Source organism: Labrus mixtus, chromosome 4, assembly GCF_963584025.1.
Source record: "Labrus mixtus chromosome 4, fLabMix1.1, whole genome shotgun sequence".
Taxonomy (NCBI): domain Eukaryota; kingdom Metazoa; phylum Chordata; class Actinopteri; order Labriformes; family Labridae; genus Labrus; species Labrus mixtus.
The window spans coordinates 16,429,930-16,452,469 of record NC_083615.1 but is presented as its reverse complement, the minus strand read 5'-3'; the positions used below and the strand labels follow the sequence as shown (position 1 = coordinate 16,452,469).

Here is a 22,540-nt window from a genome sequence, read left to right as displayed (position 1 = left end):
TCTCGTATTAACGTCGCAACATCAAAAAAAGCGTACTCTGGCTGCATTTGTGTCACTTAATGATATGTTACCTTTATGTCAATTGTTAATGGAGGTTTAGTTTTAGTCAGACATGTCTCTGTAAAATTCTGCCACAGAGTCGATTCAGAAAACTGAGAGTCGGAGCACCCCTCCTCCTCCAGAGCATCCACCTACACACAGCAGCGCACACGTGTCTCCACATGCAGATCTGTAGCACCCACTGAGAGCGCGTTCTCTCTCTCTCTGTGTGTGTGTGTGTGTGTGTGTGTGTGTGTGTGTGTGTGTGTGTGTGTGTGTGTGTGTGTGTGTCTTTTCTATCTTTATGAGAGCCGGATTTGTACCCTTTTTATTTATTTATTTTTGCACAAGAAGAATGAATAAGATCTGGCGCCGAATGAGTAACAACAACAGCCTGATGTGATTGAGAGGTAATGCTAAACAAATAAAAGTCACTAAAGTAACTTCAGGATTTGGATTTGACTTGGATCTAGGCATGAAGTGATACCATAACTTTGACACTGGATACACTTGTGTATCATAAAATTAGGGCTAGGGTTAAAGTCAATACCGGCTCAGGAAATGCCGCACAGATTTGGTTGGAGTGTCCGTTTTTCCGACAGGTCTGAGTTTTTCTTAAAGTGGACTAAATCTAATCACTGAAAAGGTTCTCACAAGTTTATGTAATGTGTGTAGGAAAATGTGTGCATTAGTCAACGTGCATAAAACTAAAGGAGCCTCCACCACCAGCATGTGTTTAAAAAAAAAAAAAGTGCTCTAAACATGGCAATTATATATACACGCGCACACACACGAGTTTCAAGAAGCAACTAAAAACTCACCTTTACAGACGAGCCTTCATGTAACCCCTAAACTCTTTTGTGTTTTCCTGATCTAAACTTTTCCCTGTTCACAATGTGATTTATTTATGTACATATTTCTCACTGTATGATTGATTTTATTTGTGAAGAACAGTGCTACACATGAAGTTTGACTTACTTTCATGTAGACAGCAGCAAAGGCTTGTTTGTGTATGTGTATTCTAAATGTACATGTTGGATTGTGTGCCAACACTAGCTCCGTCCACACGGCTCTGGTACAGATAGTGGTGTAAGGGAAAGGCAGGAGAGTGGAGAGGATGAACGGGTGAGAGACTTAAAGGAGGCCAGGAGAAGAGAGGGACGTTCAGGAAATGTTTTGAACATGAAATCCGAAATACAAAATTCTGCAAAGAGAAAAAAAGCTAATGTGAAACTGTGTAGAGTTGTGGGCCGAGGCTGAAAAATGCTCCAAAAAGACCAGAGTTCATACTTCCATACAAGTTTATGATAAAAATCCAATGAAACAACATCATTGATTCATACAAAGTAGCATAGTCATCCAATTCAACTTAAGCTCTATTAAAAAAAAGAAAACAAGATTAAATAAAAAGGTAGAAAGAAATGCATTCATCAACATGTTGCAAAACGAGAGGATCTTTATCTTTTCCTACGACAATCTGACAAAAATATTCATCAGTTACAACTTGGCAGTCTTTTGTTCCACAAAAATACACAATATTTTTAAAAAAAATTACAGGGGAGGAACTAAAACATTTAGATTTACTTGAACTATCGCCTTGGCCAAGAGGAACACGCGGAGACAAATGTTAAAAAGTCTGAGACTGCTGTCTGAAGACTGGAAATTGAACCCACACCGCCGTCCAAAAAAGACATGTGAAAAAAAAAATCTGGATGAGTGGGCTGGAAGGTGGAAAGATGTGGAGACCAGTAAAAAAAAAAAAAAAAAAAAAAAACAACAACAGAAGAGTAGGTGACAGATAGTCCATGTTGGGGAGGAAAAGATCTCGATGTGATGCAGTTCAATGAGCAATCTGTACTGTGGATGTGTTTCGCAGCGTCTCAGTAAAGCCGGCCTCGGCTCCTGTTGCCTCTGGCTCCAAAGCCTCGTCCTCGGCCGCCCCTGAACCCACCACGCTCTGGAGTCAGACAAACAAACAGGTTTGTGGTTAGTTAGTCGTTTTATTTTATCCTGGAGAATATTAGAGTTGACGCCCACAATACAGGAAGGAGCAAACACACACAGATAAACTTTGCATCTACTTATTGCACAGTTTCCAAATCAACACAAATTCATCATTTTTGTACATTTTTGTCTTGTCCCTTAAGCGGCAGATAAATAATGAGCAGCTTAAACATTATGGCCCCCTAAGCGATACAACTGCTCAACCATAAATCCATATACCGATATGATACCACTATTTTAAACTTTGAGGTGATAGCAGTAAAAATCAAACGACATTGATACCTGCTTTGATAACACAACAACAAAAATGAAATCCTGAGCCTCCCTTATTGGGTCGTTTCTTTCTTGTATATTCAAAATGGCGACTCACTAATTCACTCTCAAGTCTGAGGAAGAGCATGTTGGCTTGAAACATCGCTCGTCAACAATCTACATCAAAACTCAGTAATACAACCCTAATGTGCAACACAATCTAAAGAAAAGGTGAACATGCTTGACTGAATAAAAAAATGTTTTAAAAAAAAAAAAAAAGGTGTCACCGAGTGTTCCTCACCGTAGCTAAAATTGCCGATGGTGGCGCTGTACTTGCCGCTGGGGGGATTGTAGATTTGCCGTGCGTCCCTCCGGTGCTGAGGAGAGATCTGTTTTTTTGTGCTGCCTCCGGAGCCCATCTCCTCACCTGACGGACGCTTGGGTCTGAAAACACACGGAGAAAGAGTTGATGATTAACACAAGGGGTGTCAGCTGATGTGTGGTCGGCTTCTAACAGCTAGACCAGAATTCGTCTCTATATCACTTGACGTCTGCTACAAGAAGCGGGAGCAGACTTACGCTGCTGCTGCTGCTGCTGCCTCTGCCTTCTGGACCGGTTTCCAGGACAGAGTGACTGTGCTCTTGAAGGACGGCGGGTTATGGAAGAGATCCTGGAACAAATTGGAAAGAGGGTGACACATTAAACAAAAGAATAAACAGCATAAAACTTCAATTAACAGTCCAGACTTTTATTTACTTCAGTTTATTAAATGACATTTCCTTTCATTGAGACGGGGCCTTTAATTATTTTCAAACACAACTCGTGCACAGCAAAGAAAGACTTTAAAGTTGTACATTTTCACCAGAGAGAACGTCTTAATGTGCAATAAATTAGGAGATCGATACATTTGTTTAATCACAAATCACATATTTGATCTCGCTTTGCAAGACAGCCAAACCATACCAACCTGCTGCTGTGCTGACGAGGGGTAGACACCTTTATAATATTTTTGATGCCCAAATTCATCAACATTTAATGCAAACAGGCCTCTTATTGAGAGCTGCCTTAAATCGACAAAATGTGCAGCAACATCCGCTTAGTAAAAAGGACTGGGCCTTAAATTGGGATGGGCTTTTATCTGAAGTTTTACAGTAGATATAAATATTTTTTAAAAGTACTTTCATCAAATAATTGAGTAAAGGCAAGGCACAAATACAAGTGTAAAATATCTAAATACTGATAAAATAGGAGTTCATCAAATGAGAATACAATTATTTGTCATAGAGACTGAAGAAGCAATTCGATTACATAATAATTGCTTGTGAAGTGCAATGATTGTGAAAACACTTTAAAATTGATTCTAAAATTAACGGGGAGCGAGTGTAGAGATTTTAAAATCAGAGTGATGTGCTCCATTTTTTTGGTCCCAGTCCGATTTCTAGTCGCAGCATCTTGAATAAGCTGCAGCTGTTTAGGTTTAGGAAGTCCAGAACCCAATTAAAAAGTTGCAAAGATTGTGAAATTGTAAGTCTCCGTTGGCAGTTTGTAAATCAACAAGGTTCTGTTTGTGTAATTGCAGAAGATTGTTTTAATACTCAGAGGTTTTTAAGCTTCTTCAACGCTGTTTTAAATGAATGAGGGTCGTCCCTTAAGACACCCACAAAGCCTAGCCAGTGAAGCCACTACGAAAACATCATAATAAACAACCTGTGCACATTTAAATTTGTTGTTGTTTTTTTATCTAGTACGTGTGTATTGTGTTATGTTGACTTCTATCACGAGACAGGCTGCCTAGTGTCTTTGCTCCCTCAGTGTTAATGACTCGGCTCACCTTGATGAGGATGTTGATGTTATTTGTGATCTTCAGGGCCACCACTTTGATCTTGTTCTAATTGCAAAAAAAAAGAAAAGGCGAGTTAGTATTTCATATATTTAACAGCAGAACATTCAAGAGCAGAAAACATTTGTTTGCATTTTTGTCGACTTTATGCAGAGGTTTCATTAATTTAAGCTCCTGCAAACAATCGTATATGAACATGATGCGTTACCTCGTCTGTCTTCAGAGCGTCTCCCGACTTGCCTTGCAGTGCTACTCGCAGCTGTCTGATATAAACCTGCAGGCCTCTGGCAAAATACTGTAACCTGATGAACACAAACACAAGAACATTCAGTGCCAATTGAAAAGACTCCTCAGTGTAAACATTCACTTCACTAACTGAGCTCTGGGACACTTCTTTCAGAGTCATTCCTCACCTGATCTTGAAGTCTTTGAGGCGCTCAGCGTCCACTTTGTCGATGAGGAAGTCCGGCAGCTTCTTGCCCAGCTGGTGGAAGCCGAAGAGGAGACACTCCACGTAGCTGAACTGCAGTTTGGGCTCCTCGTTTGCTGGGTTCTCTCCGTTCTCCACCTCCTCTGGTGGCAGAGGCATGTACTCCTGAAGAAATTGAAAAAGTGAGAAAAATTGAAGACACAACTTTGTGTCTGCGGTCGTTTCAGATGCTTAGAGTAAAAAAAAAGAGACAGGTGGGGTATGGGTATAAAAGTTAAGACTAAAAGTTCTTCATGAGATCAAGTTGTGTCCTCAATCTAAAACATGTAAACCAGGTTTGAAAGGGAACCCTTTGTTACCCCTGTAAGTGTGATGCAGTTTTTAATCAATTAAAAAAAAGGAACTTATAGAGGCTGAACAGGCTGATAAATCTGAGCATATGCATCAAACAAACTTGTTGAAATCAGCACTTTATCACCTGGAAGCACCTATCCTTCAAACTCTTCAGCAGTGAGCCAGATGAGACATTTACAGCAGGTTTGGCAGGAGCAAAGATATTACACCACTCAAGATTTGATGTCAAATTTTTATTTTTATTTTTTTTAAAGGCTCATAGGCAATCTTTTGAAACCTAAAGAATATCTATCTAGTGGGCACCCGTAGCCTAGTGGTTCATGTGTGGGCCCCATGTGCAGAGGCTATAATCCCCCGGACAGGCGGCCCAGGTTCAAGGAACTCGTGGCTCCTTTCCCCCCCTCTCTGTAGTGTCCGATCTCTAAACTAAAAAAGGCATGAAACACCCAAAAATCTTTATTTAAAGGCCTTATTCATGTTTTCTGAAAAACTAATTCTGGGGTGTTACAGCATTTGGCCTTCATTATTTACTTCCCGTCAAAGGCTAAGGCGTAAAATTGATTGAAATGAATTCATAACAATGATTGCCACATTTTTTTATGATCCCAAAGTTGATATCTACCTTTCTTTCAGAGTAGAACAGTACATATATCTGCCCGTCTGTATTTGATATATAGAATAAATCCACTAGTGTTGCTTTCTGTCCATCAACAGGACTCCAGGTTCTCTTACCAGCAGCTTGGTGAACAGCATGTTGAGGTTGCTCTCCAGCTTCTCCATGTCTCCGCAGAACGGACTCATCTCAGCCAGCAGCTTCAGCACCTACACACACACACACAAAAACACATTTAGCAGATCTCCTCACACAGTGTAATGCGCATTGCTAATGAGAAACAGTGTTGTGTGGAGCCGACTAATGACCCATTAACAGCATGCAGTTGGCTGACACCTCTGACAGGTGGCTGCCACGCTGACTTTGTTTACTACAGCCGCTCACCAAATGTCAGACGTTAGGAGCATCAACCCCACACCGGCAGACATATTGGTCAGGCATCTTAACGATAGACGTGCTGATTCATGCTGAATAGATCACGTTTGACAAACAAGTCTTTTTTAATCTACAACACTGAAGAATTACTGTTCATTTGAGTGCACATAACAGAGTGATGAGGACTGTTTTATGCTGGAAGGCACCGCAGGTTGTGTGTTTACCTATTTTATGCACACAACCTTTCACTTTTTAGAAGAGCAGCCGGTGTATCTCCTCTGAAATCTGATTATTTTGTACTTATGTTTAATCCCTTATGTCTTCTTTTGAATCCAAGCTGTACAAATTAAGTAACGTTCTGACAAGTAACTTAAACCAACACTCACCTCCAACTGAATGTCCAGCTCTGCCACAGGACTCGTCAGGGCGCTGAGGTTTGGCAGGACGTGTTCACAGAAGTAGGTTACAAAACGTGTGGAATGGACATTTTTCTGAAGGACAGGAGAGAACAAAGTAGGACAATTTTACACTTTAATTTTAGGGAACAGTGATGCTTTTAGATGAGTCTTAAAATAGCTGTTATGCAGAGCTGCATTGATTTTTCCAAATAATAGACGAATAACAGCTGCTTCTACAATATGTTTAGACAATATCTGATCGGTTACAGCCTGAAGATTTTGATAATGTGTGAGACCCCACACATGACGTTAATGATAAGTTTGGCAGTGTTGTCACTGTAATGCGTGGAGACCAGCAATATGACCCCAACCGCACACTGACAGATTCATTGAATCTCTCACCGTCAAACTCAACCTTAAGAGTAAAACAAACATGACAGACAACGACCGGGGGAAAGAATTTGCGACAATTTTTGAGCTCCTTTTTTTTTTCTCTAAACAAAATGCATAAAGAAAAAGGCAACACTATTAAGATAAAGACGTGGAGACGATTTGAACGTGTTAGAATGTGTAATATTTATGGTTTGGAAATCAGGGCAGTCCTTCCAAACACCTTACACCACATAAACAAATGAGCAGATAATCTGAAGAACCATTAAAAGAAAAGAAGGACTTTGCCAAAATCAGTCCGATTATCTTGTAAATTCTGCTTAACTCGTTTGATGTTAAGTTTGTTAGTTGTACTCACTGAGAACAGGGGCAAGGCCTGGCGTGTGCACTGCAGCAGGCGGTCAACAGTGTCGGGGTCGGCTGGGTTGAGAGCCTGCTCCAGGAAGGCCTGCTCCACCACAAGCTCCACCAGCTGCTGCCGGCCGTTCACCGTCTGCAGGATCCGCAGTCCTGACACGACGCGCATCAACAGCACAAACTCCTCTCCCGTCACATCCTCCAACACCTGAGGGAGAAGCATCAACATGTTTCTTTATCGAGTCAACATGCATCAAATACTGCATCATATTTTTGAGCTTTTTAATGACAGAGTTCATTTCCAAAATATTTGTTTTGCAACAGAGGAAACAAAGATTTAGTTAAAGTATGACATTAAAAGCTCATCACATGAACACCTTCATGGAGAATTCAGCAGAACATTCAGGTTTTACCAGTCCAGTATTAGTCTCAACACATTATCATCTCCCAGTTTGACCTGAATTACCTGTCAGAATTACACTGTATACACCCATGATCAAAGATCAGTAACTCTTCTCCGTGTGCTCACCTTCTTTGTCTCTGCAAACACATACTCCTCCACCTCCTTTGTCATGACGTCCTCTGGCAGGGTCTTCAGTTTAGCCGACAGAAACTTGATGGCCCTTTCCCGTACGATGTCCTCGCCCTGCAGGACCTGAGAGAAGAGGCCTCCGAGAGTACCTGCACAACAACACACAGACGCAGAAGATGGTATTTAGTCCATGATTTCAATATATATATATATATATATATATATATATATATATATATATAAAAATATTGTGGTCACAGCCATACATTTTGTTGATTTTTTAAAAATTAATAGATTCCTGTAAATCTTCTTGGTGTGATGGATGACTACTCTGGGGGTCTTTTAAACTCATATCTGAATATTAGGATGTTTGGAAGATGCTTGCTGTAAAACCTGGTGTGTATGACTGCTTTTAATACCTAGTTTCTTAATCTAAAAATAGGGTTCATCTTACACCTGTGCAACCAATATACCAGAATAAAATGCTGACACCTGATGCAATTGAAAATTCATACCCGTTCAGTGTGTATTACTAGCTGATTGCAAGTTGTGCTGGGATTTCATAGCGTCACAGACCAGGCTGGATGAGATACATTTTAACATCTCTAACAGATGGTTCTACCAGAGCGACACAGCTGCACAGAAACGGAACATAATGGACTTCGCTGAACACAATAGAAATTGTCAAACGTTTTTTTTTCCTTTTTGGGACACCTACCCAAAACAGACTGCGTCTCATTTGCTGATGAGATTTTTATTACAATACTCAAAACAAGCAACATCTTTAGTTTCACAAGGCCAAATACCTTAACTACACAAACAACAAATATGACAACAAACTTTCTCAACATATTGAGAAATGTCATTCTTGATATCCCATGGAGGCCTTATAAAGAGTCGGAGACCTGACTGACATGCACTTACCCCTAGCATCCATCTTGAAGATTGAAATAAGTGCCACGTTCACTTGGTTGAACTCTGCTGTATCATCTGAAAGAACAAACAATTACAGGATCTTTAGAAGTAATTCTTAAAGATAATAAATCCATAATAGCATAATATCACATCAAAATAAAGACGAGACGAGCTGTAAAACATGAGATCTGATACCTGTCTGCAGGAGCTGAGTGAGAATATCTGCAACTCTGAGGATGTTGTCTCCAGTCGCAAACCGAGGGAGCTCCTTGATCGCCTGCCGCCGGATCTGGACAAAGACAAGTAAACATTCACAATGGGGGGGGGGGGGGGGGGGGGGGGGGGGTATATTATGAAATTAATAAGGGCATGGAAACAATTATGAGTCCATTTAGTCAAGAGAAGAAAATCTAAATCGCCCCTAGAAAGGTCACTTTTACAACGAGTGATCTGACAAAAGCCCGCACCCACCACAGAGTCTGTTAGGTACCCCGACAGAAACGTGTTCTAAAATACTCACCGACACGTCCTCATCTTCACAGAGATCAAGCTGGGCATTAATGGCCGCATCAGCCAATTCCGGAAAGTTGCCAAAGAACTTGGGAATAAACTGCGCAGCCAGGCGCTTCTCTTTCGCTCCCCCCTTCACACCATCCAAGATCACTTGGTATGCATCTTTGTGCTGCAGAATTAAAATGTGGAAAAAGAGGAAATGGATTACATTTTCAAGACAAAGAAGCAGTATCACATTATGATTCATGCACAACTTCACAATATAATATGGTGCAGGGTAAAGACATTTTGCATGTAGCAATACTGCATGTAGCTCACGGTTGTGAATATGCAGAGTCCAGTGCATGTGTGTAAATACACCACAGTGCTCTGGGAATGCGCTTCAACTATCCTATGTGGGGACAGAACTACAATCTGAATAATCCCCATCACTTCATGTGTCTATATATGCAAATGGCAATGCTGGTGTTACAGTCTGTTATTGAGAGACATGCTTTTCTCACACATGTCCAAATTACACACAGGCACAAATAGGGGACGTGTATTAATTGAGGGATGTCAGAGTGGGGTTACTACACACTGATACAATGGGAGGTGAAGGGGTGCAAAGTTTGTAATGAGTGCATAACAAAGATGTTCTTCAAAGATGCATCTTATAGCCAGATGTCTGGAAATCTCAGTCTCTGGTAAGAAATACTTCATAGTTACTGGTACAAGTGCAAACTGGGTGATTAAAAATGTATTTCAAAACCATTTATACAAGAAAACAAGACTTTCCCTTAGCAGAGATGAAACCTACCAGTTTACTGACCTATGAATGACTGTTTATTGTGGCACTTCGGGGTTAAGTATTGAAGCAACTCAACATAATCGAAGTCGAGTAACATCTACCTAGTGTTTCGGTTTAATCGGTGACCGTGTTAACTGGGGTCTTCCGTGGTTGTCGTGGTTACAACAGGACTGAAGACAGACAGCGTCCCGTGTTTCTTTGTTTAGTTTTTCGAACACAACGTCACAATATTTATTTAATAAAAACCTTTTTTTTTAAAAAGAGGCATTAGTGGGGACACTTTAGGTTTACAACAGCTGCTGTAACTACGACAACCACAGTCGTCAGTTAACACGGTCGCTCGTTTCAACGACACACCGTCCACTAGCGTTATGTTAGCTCATGTTAGCTACATTAGCCTAGCGCAATCACAACAATGTTTGGTAGCTTTAGTTATACAAGTTATATAAACATGCTTACTGTCAAAGAAACACGATTATAGGAACAACGGTGGGACAAAATGGATATATTCGTCCTGTATTTACCTGGCTGAGGTCTTCCTTTGCATCAGCAAGGATCCCGTAGCTCCGATAGAGATCCTCAATAGTGACCGCCATCAGCGTGTCTGCCGCTCACAGATACAAGACTGCCGATAAAACCTCAGAAAAGACCCACTCAGGTTACCACAACTCTCTTTTGTGCGACTGCTGAACAAACAACGCCGTGTTTACCGGGTATGTGCTCTCCAGAAGGGGGACGGGGAGATGAAATTTCGAGAATCCAGTGAATGAACAACCCCTACTATCCGTCTTCCCGCACTGCTCTATGGCGTGTTGGCTAAAAATGCTACGGAACAATGAGTAGGGCGCATGCGCGGGATAAGCGAATCACGGGGAGAGTTTTTTCCACACGTGACGACTAGTGTGCGCCAAACTGGTGCGCAGGAGAAAAAAATGCGTACTGGATTTATTCAAGAGCAGAGGCAATATTGTGCTTAAAAAATATATATGTAATGTACTATTTCTAATTAATTTCATTTAACATTATCCCCTTTCTACGGATCCCCTGAAGTTCCAAAAAGTAAAATAAATATATATATATCTTGAGCGCACAAGTAAGATACTAACTTGAGCGAACGCATTTATTATCTTCTGCCCACAAGTTAGTATCTTGTGAGCACAATATAAGATTATAACTTTTTTCACTTTTTGGGACTTCAGGTGGTTCCGTACCTTTTCTTTGTGCAAGTCATCATGATAATTTTAAATATGTGTTTTTTTACTTTCATTTCAGCACAAATCTGACTTAAGGACGATTTAAATAATGGGTAATATATGCAATTTTGCAGTAAGTCATTTCAAATTTGTATATGTTTTTTGGAAGGCACCTCAAGACCCCCCTCCCCGTGTCTCGCGACTCCCAAAGGGGTCCCCTCCCCCACTTTTTTGAACCAATGGATTAGATCCTCAATCATACCATCTATGATTGACAGCCATTGTTTGTGGTTTGGTGTCAGTCTTAACAAGTTCTTAGTGATGGCTTTCTTTGCTGCTGCGATATTCTTGTTTTTGTCTCCTGCATGCGTAGATCCTTCCAAGTGTCCCAGGTATAAAACGAGACATGATCGAGGGATTGCATTTACCCATCACTTTGCAGAGAGTTGTATGTATATCATCCCAGAAAGGTTTTATCTTTGTGCAATACCAGAAAATGTGTGGTTGGTTCCATGTTGTTGCATATTAATTTGTTTAGTTTTGATATTGGGTGTAATGAAGTATTGAATTTGATTTCAAGGTCGTACAATATTGAATATTTCTTGTGGCAGGCTGCGGCTCCTTGAAGACTTAACTTAACAGATGCTATTTATTCTAAGTAATGTTTGAACTCTTGTACTGTGTGACTGTATCAGACCTCCAACAGACAGAAAAAAAAACACTCGACATCAGTGCAAACATTTTTATTGGACTAGTTTGTTGTAACAATAATTCTGTACAAGCAGTTTCCCCTTCAAATAAAATGATTCTTGCATAAAATGAATGTTTAAACACAAGGAAGCCCTGGATCCAAGACAGGTGGCTTCACAGAAATCTGATTCCTGCTCCAAACTGGACTCCGTCACATATCCTGTGAGGAGAGGGGGAAATATCAGTTAAAAACAGGAGCAAAACAAGGTGAGAATCAGATTATTTCTGGGCTCCTCAAATAGCTCCCTCAGAGTTTGTGTGTAATCTTATCATGTGTATTTTAAGGATTTTTTAAATATTTACTGTTTTTTTGGTCCTCTTCACACATGTACAAGTTGAAAAAATTCTCCTCTACTGGCTTAACATAAAAGCTTGGTCTATGATTTTCTACTATAAGTAAAAAATAATAAATCATTAATTATTTGTAGGTGGACCTTTGGACATGAAGTATACTTAGAGAACTTATTTATCCGAGAGGGCAATTCAGTTCCACAGTCCACTTAGATAATGCAGACATTTACAAACAAACAACAGAAGGAGATTAATCAGAGACAACAAACAAGTCAGTATTTGACAACGGTAAGCGTTGGCACACTGATACCCTCGTGTGGTCTCCTTGGGCAATGACACCCACAAGGGCCAGATAAACAGCACAGTTTAGAGCGTGTAACTGAGTAAATTATGTGCAGTAAATTTCTTTAAAATCTGAATTTCTCAAAAAGATCATAGCCAGCTTGCACAACACTTTCTCTGGAGATAAATCAAGAACTATTTTTACTTTTTCTAAACAGTCGTACCTGTCTCCACTCTGGACTCCCATGGGAATGCAGTAATTCAGCTCCAGCCTGGCAATGTTCCCCAAACGCAGCACAATGCCCAGTCCATACGACCAACGGATGCATTCTGCCAGCTTCTTTAAATGTGCTTTTGGCCCCTCACCTGAAGGCAAACAAACACATAAGATTAGCCACACTGACAGCAATGCCACCTGCAACATCCTACATTTGAGTTTGAGCTCCTCTTCTCCAGTTAAAGCAGAATTCTTTCTATACATTTAGTACAAGTGAGTAATAAAAACCATAATAAATAAACCTTTAACTGGTCCCCTGTACCAAATGACTCACCATAGTTGAGGTTACAAAGGTTTCCTGCGTTCAGGAAGAAGTGTGTTCTGAAGAGGTCACCAAAGCCGCCCCGGCCTGGTCTGAAGGGTAGAGGCGTGTAGAGGTGGAGACCTCCAGCCCAGTAGGCCTCTCCTCCCAAGTAGTCACCTGCCATACCAGTAATCCCAGCACACAACTTTTCAATTAACCAGCAAACGTCAGTGTGATTACTGAACAACTCAGCCAAGTGAATGTCTCACCTTCACTCTGGGGGCCCATACTGTACATGCTGAAGCCCCGGATACTGGTGGGGCCGCCGAGGTAGAACCTGAAAGGTCAGCAAAGACAAAAAAACTAATTACAGGACAGAGTTTTTTTTTTTAAATCAGTTGGTTATGTTTTGAATCAGAGGTTTTCAAACTGTGTCTTAAGTCTCCACCACATAGAGGCAAAGAGGTTGTAAGAGGAAATTACAAAATGGTAAATGGATTTGAGCTTGTGTGGCACTTTTCTAGTCTTCTAACTACTCAAAGCACTTTTACAGCGCAGGTCACACCTACACATTCACACACTGATGTTAGAGGCTGCTATATAAAGAGTCCATCAGTATAAACTAATCCCATTCATACAGAGGAAAACACAGACGCCAAAGCAGCGGGAGTAATTTGGGGTTAAGTGTCTTGCTCAAGGACACATCGAACATGTGGCTGCAGGAGCTGGGGATTGAACCCCCGACCTTCTGGCTGAGAGACGACCGACTCTAACAACTGAGCCACAGCCGCCCGGCACCACTCCATGTCTACTTTGAATAAACATTTGTGAATCAATTTGGAAAAGGTAGAAAGAAAACTAGTTTGCGAGTGAAAACAACATGACAACATGTCGACAGCTAGCACTTGCACTATTCTTTCGGTGTGACTGTTTTAATTACACACAAAGAGGACTAAGATGCTAATAAACACAACAGTTACAGCTTAAATGTAACTGTTGATGCACGAAGCAGCCATGTTGGATTTTAGCTAGGACTACTGAGATTCCAAGTCAGAATTCCGACTTCTCGGGGACGTTCCTGCTGACCTCTCAGATCAGACCGGTTACTCAGCATTACTGACTTCTGAGATCAAATGAAACACACCATCATAAAGTGTCCTCATGTTGGCTACTGTACATCTCGTTCTTTACACATCGTGAAGCCTACATCGAGATATGTAGTCTCCATGGTAATCTGAATGAGGTAATCTTGTTGAGGTAGTATTTGATTCTTTGAAAAACAGCACAGAGGTAATATAGATTAGCCGATCCTTAATAGATACAGGTGGGATGTTGAAATCCAGTTTATTCTAATCCAGATTAAACCTCTGAGACATCCGGGCTCAGATCTTTGTGATGATGGAAACAGGATGGTGCACTGTCTTACTCTACCTGTCTGCTATGCTTGTTGGCTTGTCACCAATAGGAAGGAGTAAACCGCCCCACATGGAGGCAGAAAGGACCTGGAGGAGGTGAAGGGAGGAGTTAACAGAATGACAGAAACAACACATTTATTAATGAAGTACCAATTAGCTGGTTCAAATTATTTAAGCAGTATCACAGTAAAGTTCATGTTGTTGTACTGAACATCAGTACTGATGAGATTGGGTTCTTTGAGCCCATCTTATTTCTTTTATTCTTCTAATGAAGAAAAAGGAGGTAGTTATACACACATCACAGCAAAACTGAGGAAGAAGACAGGCCCGCACACTTGCTCAAATATAACCTATTTAAATAGGTACAGGGCCTTAGAACTGTATAAACAATGAAAATATATCTAAAATTGGAACATGTAAACATTATGAACATCTGTCATTGAACAAACAAATCAGATGTGTTTACTACTGTTAATGTTGTATGCTTTTTGATACGCCTTTGTTGCTGTTCATGATTTTTATACAATGTATTTTGTATTAGTATGTAAACAAGATTCCCTGACAATATGTATGTTGCCTTTGTATGTTTACCCTGTATATTTTTTTTCTTGGTGTTATATTTGAATGTGATCACTACAGATGTGTTTCACCTTGGGACATTTTGAATATTTGACCACACCTGCCATTAGCGCCTTTCAGCCTATTGGTGTACAAATGTATATATAAATATATATGGTCGAAATGTTGTGATTAATAAAAACCTTTTTTGTGGCATTTGAGCAAGTGTGCGGGCCTACTGTATCCTCTTCCTCTTTTATCTTTCTAATAACTTTATTTCCATTAAACTCATGTTTCAGCTTTTATTACATTACAACTAATAGCTAATACCCCGCTCTAAACATTTTGATTACCGTTTTAATCTTCTTTAAGATTTCTCTTAAGTTGTATTGTAGCGTCTAGCCACATCTATCTCTTTTAATTACTTATTTATCTTCTTACATCCTCTGACCTCTTGGGCTCACCCTAAGCTGCCTGTGTTGCCTGAGATATTATTATGTTGCCTGAATTCTGATGATGTTTTGGTTCTGATGTTGGTCAGGTTTTTGTTTTGGATCTTGTTGTTGTTGGTTGGTTGTCTCATCCGTGGGTTGCTTTGTTGTCCTGGTGTTTTGTTGCTGTTTGGGATTTTATGCTTTGTTGTGCTCCTGCACGTGTCAAAGCACTTTGTAAAATCCTTGTTTAGAAAAGTGCTATACGATTAAAGTTATTATTATTTTTGCTGTAAAAAAGTAACCGAACAGCTACAACGCGCCCACCTGTCAATCATGTCAGCTACGTCAGCAACTATTTCGATTTTTTACCAGGCTGTAAACATGTTTATTTCTGCTGTAAAAAGAGCTTTTTTGAATGTGGTGTGTATGTCACTTTTGGTGCTTTTGCATAGAACCTCAAGTGGACCCTTGACACTGGAGGATTTTGCACCCTCCATTGGTTGCTGCTTGTTTATGACTGAAGTGTATAAGAATGAATCTCACCGAGTCCCAGAAGAGTGTTTTGTTGAGCTGGATCTCAAAGTCCTCCTTCAGGAAACTGGCGTCTCCCCCAGTGTAACCAGCAAGTTCCTGCAAAACCACAACAATCAAGTCATATCGTTTTTATAAAGCTTTGGAAAAAAAAAAATGTTCAGGCTTAGTGTTAGATTACAAACCTGATGGATCTTCAACAGGCCCCCTCTCCGTGGGATGATGGAGGAGTTTCTGGTGTCGATGACCATAGCATGCTTTTTGAAAAACAAAAACAACAAATAAACTGTAATGTATCTGTTGAAAATCATTACTCAATACTGGATTATTGCTACAGTTGGTATTCAAATATGAACTTAATAGAAATCCCCCAGAATTCAAATAATACATGATAACATTTACCATGAGTTATGAGGAAACAAGTGCTATTTCAAAGCCCATAGTCAGATATTTAAAGGTTAGATCCACTTCACCATGTTTCTCTAACACTAACATGTGTCTCTAGTCTGTCTACAAACCCCCCAAGATGAGAAAAGTCCATCCTCTCCGTCTTCTGCCTACTCCACTTTTCAGAAAATGTGTGCTCAAACAGGCCGTTTGGAGATTTTCCCTTCATGACATCACAAAGGGCAGTAACCCCTCCCCCAGGTGGGTGACACTCCCACAGCTAGGTGTTTGTTCTGCCCTGAGTCTGCCTTCTCACCGTAAACAATAGGACATGGAGCGAGAAAGACCGAGCCACCCAAGCCCTTCCAGAGAGGGGGCGTGGTCAGACACAGCTCATTTACATATTTAAAGCTACAGACACAGAAACAGCCTGTTCTGAGCAGGGTTGAAATAGAGGGGTTTATAGACATGATCAAATACAGGATCAGAGTGGATTTAGAACAAGAAACTTCACACACATGTTCTGGAGGACTTCTTTAAAACCTGCTGAAAATGAGGATAATATATGACCTTAAATATAAATCATGAGGTAAATACCGAAAGTGAGGACTTGAGGGAATGGCCGCTCTCCTCTCGAACGGCAAACGAGGCAGTCCGAGCCAGACATCCCAGCTCTCTCCACACTCCCTCCCACTTTAAGGTTTGACTGGTCTTCCACACGGGGAACTGTGGGAGGTACATCAGATATAATCAGACACACATAACAGAGTAACTGTTGACTTCTTAAAACATAAAGAAGTGATGTATTATAATTTAATTTGAAGGATGTTTTTATTTTCCTTTTATAAAAGATGAATAAATGAAAAACCAAAAGTCCAAACATTTTGTTTTGATTGAAAAAAGAGGCTTTAAAACATTCAATATTTTCTGTAACATTCTTTCAGCTCATTTTGTCAGTCATTTTAAAATACAGTCGTAATGTTAGTAGAACTCCAGGAGAATTACACAAAAAACAGTTTTTAGGGCAATGGATGGCCTAGAGTATATGTTGCCCCATTTACGGAGGCTACAGTCCTGATGGCAGCGGCCATGGGCTCAAATCCGACCTCTGCCCTTTGCTGCGTGTCACCCCCTCTCTGTCCCCCAACATTTCATGTCTCTCTTCAGCTGTCCAATCCAATGGAGGCAAAAAAGCCCCCAAAAAATAACTTCAAAGAAAAAAATGTGTTTGTCCAAACAACATTTGAATTTGTACAAAATAAAAAGGCAAATAGAGAAAAATGACTTACACTCATTTCTGCAGAGACGCCTCGATCCGTCTCCCTCAGTGAGCTCCATGGAAACTGACCGGTTACTTTGTATAAGTTGAGCGAGATACTGGAAGTGAAAAAAAAGAAAACAAGAAATATCAAAATCATGTCTTGGTTTTTATTGTTTCAAAATGTTTTTTCTTGGACAGATGTTGAATCTTTATTTCTTTGTGACTTGCAACTTTTTCTCCTCATGTTTGATCCGCAAACTATTTCAATGCTGAATACAAACGGCCTCTAACTGAGACCTGACTTTATATGAAACGTATGGCAGCACCAGGCCAGCAAAAGGGACTGGGCTTTGAATGGGGATGGGCCTTTATTTGAAGTTTTACGGTATCTTGATATGTATTAGCACAATAGCTTAATTTTCGTCCGTAGTCCTGAATCAGGTACTAAAAACAGTCAAACAAAGCTGTTCTCGTCTTACTTGCGTTCAAATTGTCCTGGTTGTGGCTTGAAGAAGGACAGGCCGTAGGAGGTTTCTTTGGTGCCATATGAGAACTGGAAGGTCATTTTCTCCGCCCGACCTAAAGCATTGGGTAACTTCAAACCAAGCACCTGGAATTGTAGTGAGAAAGAGTGATTAAGGTTTCTACTCTGTCATAGGAGGATGAGTAACTGATCAAAAAAAACATAAATTATAGAAGAAAGTTTGGCTCAATATGTCCAAACACAAAGTAATAAGAGGTGCTATATCAGATAACATTTGTAAAGATCTTCACAGAAACTGTTTGACCTGTGTGTTGGAGCCATATTTGCCAGTTTTAAAGTGTCAGACACAAATTGCTAAGCCACCGTCTACATAGCCCCTCAGTGGCTTTGAGTTTAGCCTTGGTCCCTATACTGTGTATTCTGTCACTATTACTGGACCTAAATCTAGAAGTCAGCGCTCACCATGCTTCCTTCATTGTTCCCAACCATGGTGTTGTAGCTGCCCGTCAGCCGCCTCAGCTCAGTGACTTCAAACGTCACGTCGAGGCCGTTAGGGAGAGCATCTTCACCTACAGAGAGGAGAACGCAGGATGTAGGAATTTTAAAAACAAGAATATTTTCAAAGATGACAATGTTTTTTATTCAACACTACGCAGTGGTTGACAGTACCTCTGGAAGTGTCGATTACAACTTCAACTTTTCTGAAGATGCCGAGACGCAGAAGCTTCTGTCGAGCTTCATGCGATTTTTTCATCACCTGCAGAACAAATCAAAGCATGAGCTGATTTAAGTGATAGCGGCACAAAAAAAAAAAGCATTAATAAAACGAGCATTAATCAGCGCAGCAGTGTTAACATCAACATACGTCAACCAAATTCTTGGCCCGGAAAACTCCTGCGATTTCATAAGACAGCAGGTCCTCTTTGGTTCGACCGAGCCCATCTATGTGCACCCGTTGAACTACAACCTGAAATACAGCAGAGACAAACAGGGATTCTTTAAACGGGCCAACAACAACAACAAGCTGTGCATTGAGTTCTGGCTGTGTTTTAGATTTAAGTCTCACATCCTTGTTTTCAAGAACTTCTTGCTTCGGCTCCTGCTCAAACTCTGGAGCTTCGATGTCGTCAGCTTGAAGTCCCAGCTCTGGCCCCCGCATGGGCAGCGGGTCCAGGCTCTGCGGCACACAATATGAGAAAACATAAAAGTTATAATCACATCGGTTTAATAAGGAACACGCAATCAAAGTATATCATTTAGGTCAATTTCTTAATGGTATTCCTTGTGACATAATGTGAGGTTTGTATAGTGTAACAACAACACACATATTGTACATTCTAGGTGTTATAATGCTAAAACTAGTCGTATTTTATTACTTTTCTCCACAACAATTAAGCAGACTAGACACCAACAATTTCCTGAATTTTCTATAGAAAAATGTCAAATGCATAATGTTTTAATTACCTTGTTCGTTGTCAGTCTGGACTATATATTTACGATAATAAAAAGATTTGACTTCATGAAGGCAGTTTCAGTGCTCAACTTAAGGGCTTAGATGAAGCAAAGAATTCATCAGAACAAGCTTTGAGGAAGTATAAAATCATCACAAGGCTGCTGTGTGTAACGTGCAGTAGATTTTCATAGTGTGCAGCATGCAGAAAGATTACAGAGTGCAGGGGGAAGACCAGCGTCCCATTACACAGATCCTGAATCTAAGAATGCACATCACACATTGTTGTTTACTCTGCATTGTGAAGTAGGAACTTCAAAGCCTTCTACTGAAGGAAAATGACTCAATTAAGCTTCTTGCTACATAGCTGAATGGCTGAATCTTGTTGAATGCACAGTGTGGGCCTTTCCTTTTCCAGCACTGTAGCTGCTCTGTCACATTTCTTCACTGAACACACACAGAGAGGTCAAAGTCTGCGTCAACGCGTTCACCGGACTTTCTCTTACCCGGGCGTGGACGGTGCCCATGCTGAGCTCCGCAGGGCGCTGTCCCGGTAAAGACGGACGAAACTTCTGTGTGGAAAAAGATCCAACTAATTTAACCTACAAGTAACCGGAGAAAGGCGACGAGGCTCCGTATAAGGAGGCGGCCACGCATGTCACTTCCGGACCACGCCCACTGCTGCTGCGCATTCAACACATCAACGCTGCAGAATAAGAAAGAAATGTTTGAATTGTTTTTTTTTTTTTTTTTAACCTTTATTTAAACATTACATTTACAATTTTCTACAACACAGAAACAAGTAAGCACAGGCAAGGTCGCCCATAAGGGGGGGAAATGGAAAAGGGAAAGACTTTCTGGGGCCAAGCCGTCGCCCATCCTAAATCAAAAACATTTTATAACGAAAGTCTCACCATTAATAATCACAACATCCAAAGACACAACCACTTTATCACGTTTTAACTTCAGTGTTGATGGACTCAACATTCAACAATAAGCCCATACTTTCTGTAATAGGGATGAGGACGTTGTGGTAGGAACAGAATACAGCAGGTGCTTTTGGCTTTAATGAAGTTTCTCACACAATAAACTTCAACTCTCTGTACACATGTAGGACTTGTGGTGTGACTTTTCATGTATTCTTGAGGTTAAAAAAAAATTCACACCCAGCCTCTGACATGGTGTTATTTTCTTAAAGCATGGCAACATGTTAACATCAACAGTTTAATAAAAATAACCAAATGAAAAGTGCTTATTTTAACAAAACATAGATAAATAATAAGCACAATTCCATTAAAAACATTCAATTAAATAACATATGAGCTGAAGGACACATCAAACATTACTTCACATATATGTAGCTGAGCATCCCTGCAGGCCTTGAATCCTGAAACAACAACAAAAATGACATCAGCAAGTTTGAAATACTGTAAATGAAGCATTCTGATGCTGTTTGGATTGAGCTGCTCTTACGCTTCTGTTTTGAAGGTCTCCTGTGATATTCTGTCTTCATTTACACCTTCAGGACATTCATTAATGTCTTTGATTCCCAGTGTGGTCAGAGCTGCGGGGGGAAAGGCTCAATGAGTAATTGTTGCTGTCAACAGTCTCACTATTCTAGAAAAAAAAACACTCTTGTTACTTGTTGTATGAAGTAATAATCTGGCAATCGCAAAGAACATACGGGTGAAGACTTTTCTACAATTAGATGTGAATCATGACTGAAACTCCTAATACAGAAAGAAAGAATAAGGGGCGCCAGATGGACTAGCGATCATACTGCACCACCATGTATTGAGGTTCAGTTTCCTTTCAGCCTCTAAGAATTAAAATGTGCTCAGTATCTGTCTGACTGTCCAAAAGAGCAAATAGTGTCCATGCTTTGTGCTCACCCTGCTTGTATTGGGCTAAAGTGATGTATTTCCGTCCAACTGGATCCAGGATCCCAAAAATTGCATTCAGGTCGGCGTTGTTGAACAGATTTGGCCCCTTCACACCGCTCTGCTGAGAAAGCTTCAGCTGTTTCAGCTGCTCCACCAGGAACTCTCTGGGGTTTTCTGAAAGACAGAATCAAAAATGAACAACTATTACAGTTAACATAACGTGTTTCTGGTTGTAAGTGCTGTATCAGTGAACCCAAGAAAAAATCTGAAGCAACCGAAATGGATATGTTTCTTTATCCGTTCATTTTGTCTGTATGTTATTGTTCAGCACTTTGGTCGACTCTGGTTGTTGTTAAATGTGCTCTGTAAATTAATTTGATTTGATTTGATTATTAAGATTCAGGAAAACAATACAAACAACATAAACAAAAGCTTGTAGAAACTCAAGGATGAAAACAGAAATATATTGTACATTTTATCAATACCACACTGGGGGAAACCAGAATGCATTTTATGGATATAGCCTATAACTGACTATGTTTAAGATAGGATACATATCCTAATATTTACAAAAACAATCCTCATATTGTTATGAAAATACCAACACACAGAACAATTACTGAACCATTTTTATTCTTCTCTTTAACGTTTGTGAACTGGCAAGTTTGCTACATGCTGCAAAAGCTTGTTTTTTTTAGCTCTATATTGAGGATGTTACGTTTTTTATGAATGAAAAAGTTTCCAACCAGGTCTATGAAAGAAGAGGATGCTAGTCAGGTTGTCCATGAGCTCCGTAATTTTGTGTTTGTGGAGATAATCCGCGGCGTCTTTCTCTCGCTGCGTCGCCATCTTTTCTACGTCACTTTTTGTTTGAACTTGTTGCTATGATACGTAAACGGCCAACAGCTGAGGCGCAAGCAAACACGCACGCGCACGTATAATACCTGTGAGGACACTTTTTTTTTACCTGCACAAAGATACAGTTTGACGAATTTAAAATCAATATAATTCAGCGATAATCACCTCTTTAATTCAGATGATTATTTTCTCATGTGAATGTAAAATATTTCTTCTTCGTTTTTAAATAAATGCTGATTAATTTCTGGCTAGTAGGGATGCAACTAATTATTTCATCAGAGGTGTCATTTTCCTTTACAGTCAGGTTTACTTTGGGGATTTGTATGCCTTTATTTAGCGATAGGACAGTGGATAGTCTCTCTAGATTTGAACCCGGGCCGAGCACTTGGAGGCCTCTGTACACGGGGCACACGCACTAACCACTAGGCTACCAGCACAC

At 40.3% G+C, this 22,540-nt stretch overlaps 3 protein-coding genes across 4 annotated transcripts; all 3 read right to left on the bottom strand.

The window, feature by feature from the left end:
* Positions 1 to 1,322: 1,322 nt before the first annotated feature.
* Positions 1,323 to 10,632, bottom strand: api5 (apoptosis inhibitor 5). The gene is made up of 14 exons (XM_061036105.1): positions 10,328 to 10,632; positions 9,021 to 9,182; positions 8,696 to 8,789; positions 8,510 to 8,575; positions 7,583 to 7,734; positions 7,055 to 7,261; positions 6,295 to 6,399; positions 5,653 to 5,742; positions 4,550 to 4,731; positions 4,345 to 4,438; positions 4,128 to 4,184; positions 2,875 to 2,966; positions 2,597 to 2,739; positions 1,323 to 1,996 (listed from the first exon to the last, which is right to left on the bottom strand). Exons 1-14 carry the CDS (start codon positions 10,397 to 10,399, stop codon positions 1,920 to 1,922), a joined length of 1,593 nt encoding a protein of 530 aa, XP_060892088.1. The 5' UTR covers positions 10,400 to 10,632; the 3' UTR covers positions 1,323 to 1,919.
* Positions 10,633 to 11,724: 1,092 nt separating this feature from the next.
* On the bottom strand, positions 11,725 to 20,027 carry samm50 (SAMM50 sorting and assembly machinery component). Of its 2 annotated transcripts, none has more exons than XM_061036082.1 (15): positions 19,867 to 20,027; positions 18,977 to 19,087; positions 18,776 to 18,877; positions 18,580 to 18,667; positions 18,373 to 18,479; positions 17,906 to 18,036; positions 17,455 to 17,542; positions 16,763 to 16,891; positions 15,964 to 16,035; positions 15,791 to 15,877; positions 14,272 to 14,342; positions 13,110 to 13,177; positions 12,871 to 13,017; positions 12,544 to 12,685; positions 11,725 to 11,906 (listed from the first exon to the last, which is right to left on the bottom strand). In XM_061036082.1, the coding sequence occupies exons 1-15, from the start codon at positions 19,885 to 19,887 to the stop codon at positions 11,861 to 11,863; spliced, it is 1,410 nt and encodes a 469-aa protein (XP_060892065.1). In that variant the 5' UTR covers positions 19,888 to 20,027; the 3' UTR covers positions 11,725 to 11,860. The 2 variants fall into 2 exon arrangements, with proteins under 2 accessions (XP_060892065.1, XP_060892064.1); XM_061036081.1 differs by having other exon boundaries at positions 12,871 to 13,027; positions 13,111 to 13,177.
* An 83-nt stretch (positions 20,028 to 20,110) lies between these two features.
* On the bottom strand, positions 20,111 to 22,479 carry si:dkey-42p14.3 (EF-hand calcium-binding domain-containing protein 10). The gene is made up of 4 exons (XM_061036078.1): positions 21,990 to 22,479; positions 21,253 to 21,417; positions 20,834 to 20,924; positions 20,111 to 20,747 (listed from the first exon to the last, which is right to left on the bottom strand). The coding sequence occupies exons 1-4, from the start codon at positions 22,090 to 22,092 to the stop codon at positions 20,708 to 20,710; spliced, it is 399 nt and encodes a 132-aa protein (XP_060892061.1). The 5' UTR covers positions 22,093 to 22,479; the 3' UTR covers positions 20,111 to 20,707.
* Between the last annotated feature and the right edge of the window lie 61 nt (positions 22,480 to 22,540).

Bases quoted from the DNA above. Each gene is read 5' to 3' on its own strand.
- api5 (XM_061036105.1), bottom strand. From the start codon at position 10,399: ATGGCGGTCACTATTGAGGATCTCTATCGGAGCTACGGGATCCTTGCT. The intron at 7,262-7,582 runs GTGAGCACACGG...CTTCTCCCTCAG, and splicing joins TGTTTGCAGAGACAAAGAAG to GTGTTGGAGGATGTGACGGG. The intron at 4,185-4,344 runs GTAACGCATCAT...TTTTGCAATTAG, and splicing joins ACGCTCTGAAGACAGACGAG to AACAAGATCAAAGTGGTGGC.
- samm50 (XM_061036081.1), bottom strand. From the start codon at position 19,887: ATGGGCACCGTCCACGCCCGG. The intron at 16,036-16,762 runs GTATTTACCTCA...TTTTTCAAAAAG, and splicing joins CCCTCAAGTCCTCACTTTCG to CATGCTATGGTCATCGACAC. The intron at 14,343-15,790 runs GTGAGATTCATT...CACCTCCTCCAG, and splicing joins AAACACTCTTCTGGGACTCG to GTCCTTTCTGCCTCCATGTG.
- si:dkey-42p14.3 (XM_061036078.1), bottom strand. From the start codon at position 22,092: ATGGCGACGCAGCGAGAGAAAGACGCCGCGGATTATCTCCACAAACAC. The intron at 21,418-21,989 runs GTTGGAAACTTT...TCTGTCTTTCAG, and splicing joins CCTCTTCTTTCATAGACCTG to AAAACCCCAGAGAGTTCCTG. The intron at 20,748-20,833 runs GTAAGAGCAGCT...TTGTTGTTTCAG, and splicing joins GAGACCTTCAAAACAGAAGC to GATTCAAGGCCTGCAGGGAT.